Source organism: Chenopodium quinoa, unplaced genomic scaffold, assembly GCF_001683475.1.
Source record: "Chenopodium quinoa cultivar QQ74 unplaced genomic scaffold, ASM168347v1, whole genome shotgun sequence".
Classification (NCBI taxonomy): domain Eukaryota; kingdom Viridiplantae; phylum Streptophyta; class Magnoliopsida; order Caryophyllales; family Amaranthaceae; genus Chenopodium; species Chenopodium quinoa.
Window position 1 is genome coordinate 4,661,415 of NW_018743850.1, and position 4,457 is coordinate 4,665,871.

The following is a 4,457-nucleotide window of genomic DNA, read 5'->3' on the forward strand; positions in this document are numbered from 1 at the left end:
AATCCTACGTAACTCTCTAAAAACTTGGGAAAAAGCTCCCCTTTATATATATACTAGTTTTGTGTCTCGGCCCAGGTTGTTTATTAAATTTTAAGATAAAACTTTTGGCTTGAATGTTATATACGGTCATATACTCACTTTTGATAATGCTGAATATTTAGACATGCGATATCATACTTAAATATTTTTACTAAACTGAAAGTACTTTTACCGATTAAAACTTATTTTTACTAATTCTCTATTATTTTAAATATATTATAGATGGATCTTATTTTAAAGAAATTTTTAAAATGAATTTGATGATGGAAATAGAACCGAGTTATAAGATATTTATAAAAAGTTATGATTAATTTCGTATATATGAAGTATTAGAATTCTATCGATAATAAAACTCTATATAACATTTTTATCTTAAAAAATCTTTGCAAAATTCGCTTACTTAGCATCATACGTGTCATAATAATACCTATTTATCTCCTACGTGGCGAGATACTTGGCAAAAAACTGAAATGTCAATTGTCGTTGTCTCGTGACTTGGCTGCGAGACCGGCTTTATTTATTAATGATATGATATGATATGATATTTGATTGTATAGCCTTAGCCTTTTATAATTTATCCTACTACAAAATTAAAAAAATTAAGGATATTAATTGTTTAAGTTTTGCATTAGCAAATATATTTGGACAAAACGAAACTAAAAATTATATATATTCTCAGTTCTAAATTAGTTGATACGTTTCTGTTATTACATTTTCTAATGCATATATTCATTGTAAAAATCTCTAATATCAACAACAAAAAAAAAAAATTAAAGAAAAAACTTATAAAGAGTTGACATATTTTGAAAATACACATTGAGAGGAATTAAACAAGATCCTTGATAATTATTGTTTTCGTATCTATAAGGATATACTGACAATTACCACCTACAGTTGTTGCTATTTTAGCAATTACCACCTGCAGTTTTTTTTTTTTTTTTTTTTGAATTTTACCACCTACTATTTTTTCATCAAAACTTCCCACCTACTTGGCTCTCAACTTTTTTTTTTTTTTAAAATACTTAGCTCTCTAACTTAAATGTGACATCATGTGGGGCCCACTAACTACCTTCCCACCATTTTTCCCTCCCTTTCTTTCTTTCTCACTCGATTGTTATTCCCTTGTATTATACTCCTATCAAAATTGGGGAAAAACTGCAATTCGTGAAATAATTAACATGAATATGCAATTTAATTTGAAGTTTTTCCCCATGAGAGGAGTACAATGTCGGGGAATGAGAAATCGAGAGAAAAAGAAAGAAAAAGAGGGAAATAGGGTGAGAAGGTAGTTAGTGGGCCCCACATGACATCACACTTCAGTTCAGAACCAAGTAGGTGGGAAGTTTTGACGTTTTAAAAAATAGTAGGTGGTAAAATTTAAAAAAAAAAAAATGTGTAGGTGGATATTCCTAAAAGAGCAACTATTGTAGATGATAAGTGTCAAAAAATCTTATTTATAAATCACAAAATTTAGTCAAAATATAATTTGTAAATAGTGTCAAAGACCACTCAACTAATTTTTTTTTTAAGTATCAACTATTTTGAAACAGAAAAGTATAAAATATCTATTTGAGGTGGATAGCATATTGTACCATTTAAAAATTTTGTTTGGATATTGGGTTCGGTTATGAGCCTTTTTCTAGTAAAATTATTAGATTATGTCAAAAAATGTCTGTTTTCTAGATTCAACCACTGACATTTGTCAACGAGCTTTGCTAACTTATTATGAACATAAATTGTCAAATAAATCAACTTGGCAATACAAGCCGCCTCAATATAAACATAAACAAAACCAAATGGATGGATTAAATATTATCAAGTACTTCTCTAAAATTACAATGCAACTTAGTTATAGTTATAGTTCCCTATAAATATATGCTTCCCAAAGCATAAATAGATACCTACCTCTAATCTATAAATTGAAAATGGAAGCTTACACAATGAAGTCAGACAAGTTTTTCGTCGGATCATACAACTCAGGCGACGGGATTCAAGTGTATGAGTTGGATAGTCTTTACATGTTACCGGTGAAAAGTAAGCACTGGAACTACATTTATGATCTCAATATAAAGGCCGGGAACAAATATGAAGCGTTGAAGATCGGGGACAAAGAGATTTGGGGTGATCATTTGCAGACACTAACCAATGATCTTTACAACTCCGGGCTGATGGTTAACCGTGAGGGCCTTTGTTTCTTACCAACCAGTGCATCCGCAGCTACTGAGATGCAAATGGAGTACTATAGGTTGTTTGATCTCTATGATTGGTCTAAGTATGGGGTGAAAACATCGCTGACAACTAGATGGGCTCGAAGAGATATTGTGTATGGCCGTCCCTTGGATATAGTAGAATCGATGAAAGGGGATGGCAGTGGTGATGCCGGCGAGTATAAGGTGGAGTTGAGGGAGAAGGAGAAGGAATGGGGGGAGGAGAAGAAAAACTATGAAGCGCGGGTGGATCAGGTGGAGTACCAAATGGAGGTGGGATTAAGGAAGAAAAGAATGGAGATTGATAGAATGAAAGCGGAGTTTGAGGTTGTAGAAGGTAAAAGAGAGGAGGAATTGAAGGAGAAAGTAGAGGAGATGGAGAAAATGAAGAGAGGACATCAAGAGGTATTGGAAGAAATAGAGATTAGAAAACAGGAAGAGTTGAAGATGAAAGATGATGAGATAATTGAGTTGAAGCGTGCGAACAAGGAGGAGTTAGATGCCTTGGAGCAAAGAAAGGGAGAAGAATTGATGGAGAAAGTCGAGGAGATAGAAAAATTGAAGTGTATGCATCAAGAGGAGGTGAACGAGGTGGAGCGCAGAAGGCAGCAAGAGTTGATGAAGAAACAAGATGATATAGAATTTTGGAGGGATGGCAACCGAGATGAAAACGAGTACAAGATGAGAATAGTGGAGAAAGAGAGGGAATGGGAAGAGGAGAAGGGTATGCATGAAGCGGAGCTAGAGACGGTGGAGGATAAAAATGAAGAGATATTGAGGGAGAAACAACAGGAGATAGAGAAATTGAAAGAGGAGTTAAGGGACACAAAGTGCAACATAGAGGAGGAATCGAAGGGAAAACGAGAGGAGATTGAGAAAATGGAGCAAGTGCATAAAGACGAGTTGGAGGAGGCAGAGTTCAAAAATCAGGAAGAGTTGAAGAAGAGTGAAGAAACCCTATTGCAGCATTTGGAAGATTATAAGAACAAGAGGGATGAGGAGGCTCATAATTTCAAGGAGGAACTCGAATTATATGTGTTTAGTAGGAGTGGGTTAAGCAGTACTTCGGATTTTTTTTCCAAAATGGCAGAGAAAATGTGGATTAGCATATCTCCAGTGATAATAAGTGTCAACCTGGATTATGAGCGTAGCAACTGGCCCCCTTCCGGGCCTCCAGACATAGTTATACCTTTGAGTTCAATCGAGCCAGCTAAGTCGTCAACACTTCCGCAAATAACACTTCTATGTTCATCAAACGATCATGAAAACATATATTTTGACTGCAAAAATTGGAGAGTTATGGAGGTCGCAATCCCCACATTAAGCGATAAAGAACTAGAATATAGACCTACAAGATGGACTATGGTTTACTACGAAGGCAGTTGTGAAGACTATTTTGCAGAATCCTATTTTGCAAATTCCTATGACCAAAAGGTTATCTTTCCATCTCCATGTCCTCCTGAAAACATTATGGACTATGGCCCTCTTGATCTAAAACATATTGTGGGTGTCGGTACTAGGTTGGTATACTTTTACACTGCCTTCAACTTGCCTGGTGATGGCATGTAGACTCTGAACTCTTTCACCGCCCTCTCTTTCTCTCTTAAGATGGTTGTTGAGGCAATGGGCAATAAGTGAATAAGATAAAGGTCAAAGCATGTGTGCTTTTAACATGTAATAATAAGTGTTTTTATAAGTCGGCATATTATATTGGTTGGAAGGAATAAAATCAAGCGTTACTACACCAATAGTGTACAGTGTGTTGATACTTTATATATGTCAAAATGCCAACTAAATTGGTAAAGTGTTGAATACCCAAGAAAATGTATTGAATTCCTATTTATACACCTAGGTGTGCTGTGCGCCATTTTATAAATATGTATACTTTGTTGTAATTCAAATCCCTAAGTCCCTATAATACATTGATTATACAGTATAAACTTATTTATAAAAAAGATGCCAATTAAGTTAATCTGTCCTATCCAGAGCTTTATTATAGAGTTGACATAACAATATTTTTTAAAAAAAATTCTTATGTAGTATTTTATATACATGAAAGTAACTACACACGACATACCTTTCAAGGACGCTGCAGCATAGAGCAGAAGTCGCAATATGTATGAGACTTCCCCAGCAGTTAGAAGAGGCTAGGCTGTGATGCTGGGTTGACAATTCCTATTGTTGAATCTTCAAGGAAATGAAATGCTTGCC

The 4,457-nt window shown here is 34.8% G+C and overlaps 1 protein-coding gene across 1 annotated transcript; it reads left to right on the plus strand.

Annotated features, from left to right (window-relative positions):
* Positions 1-1,911: 1,911 nt before the first annotated feature.
* On the plus strand, positions 1,912-4,174 carry LOC110686037. Its single transcript, XM_021862605.1, has one exon. It carries the CDS (start codon positions 1,965-1,967, stop codon positions 3,813-3,815), a length of 1,851 nt encoding a protein of 616 aa, XP_021718297.1. The 5' UTR covers positions 1,912-1,964; the 3' UTR covers positions 3,816-4,174.
* The last annotated feature ends 283 nt before the right edge of the window (positions 4,175-4,457 follow it).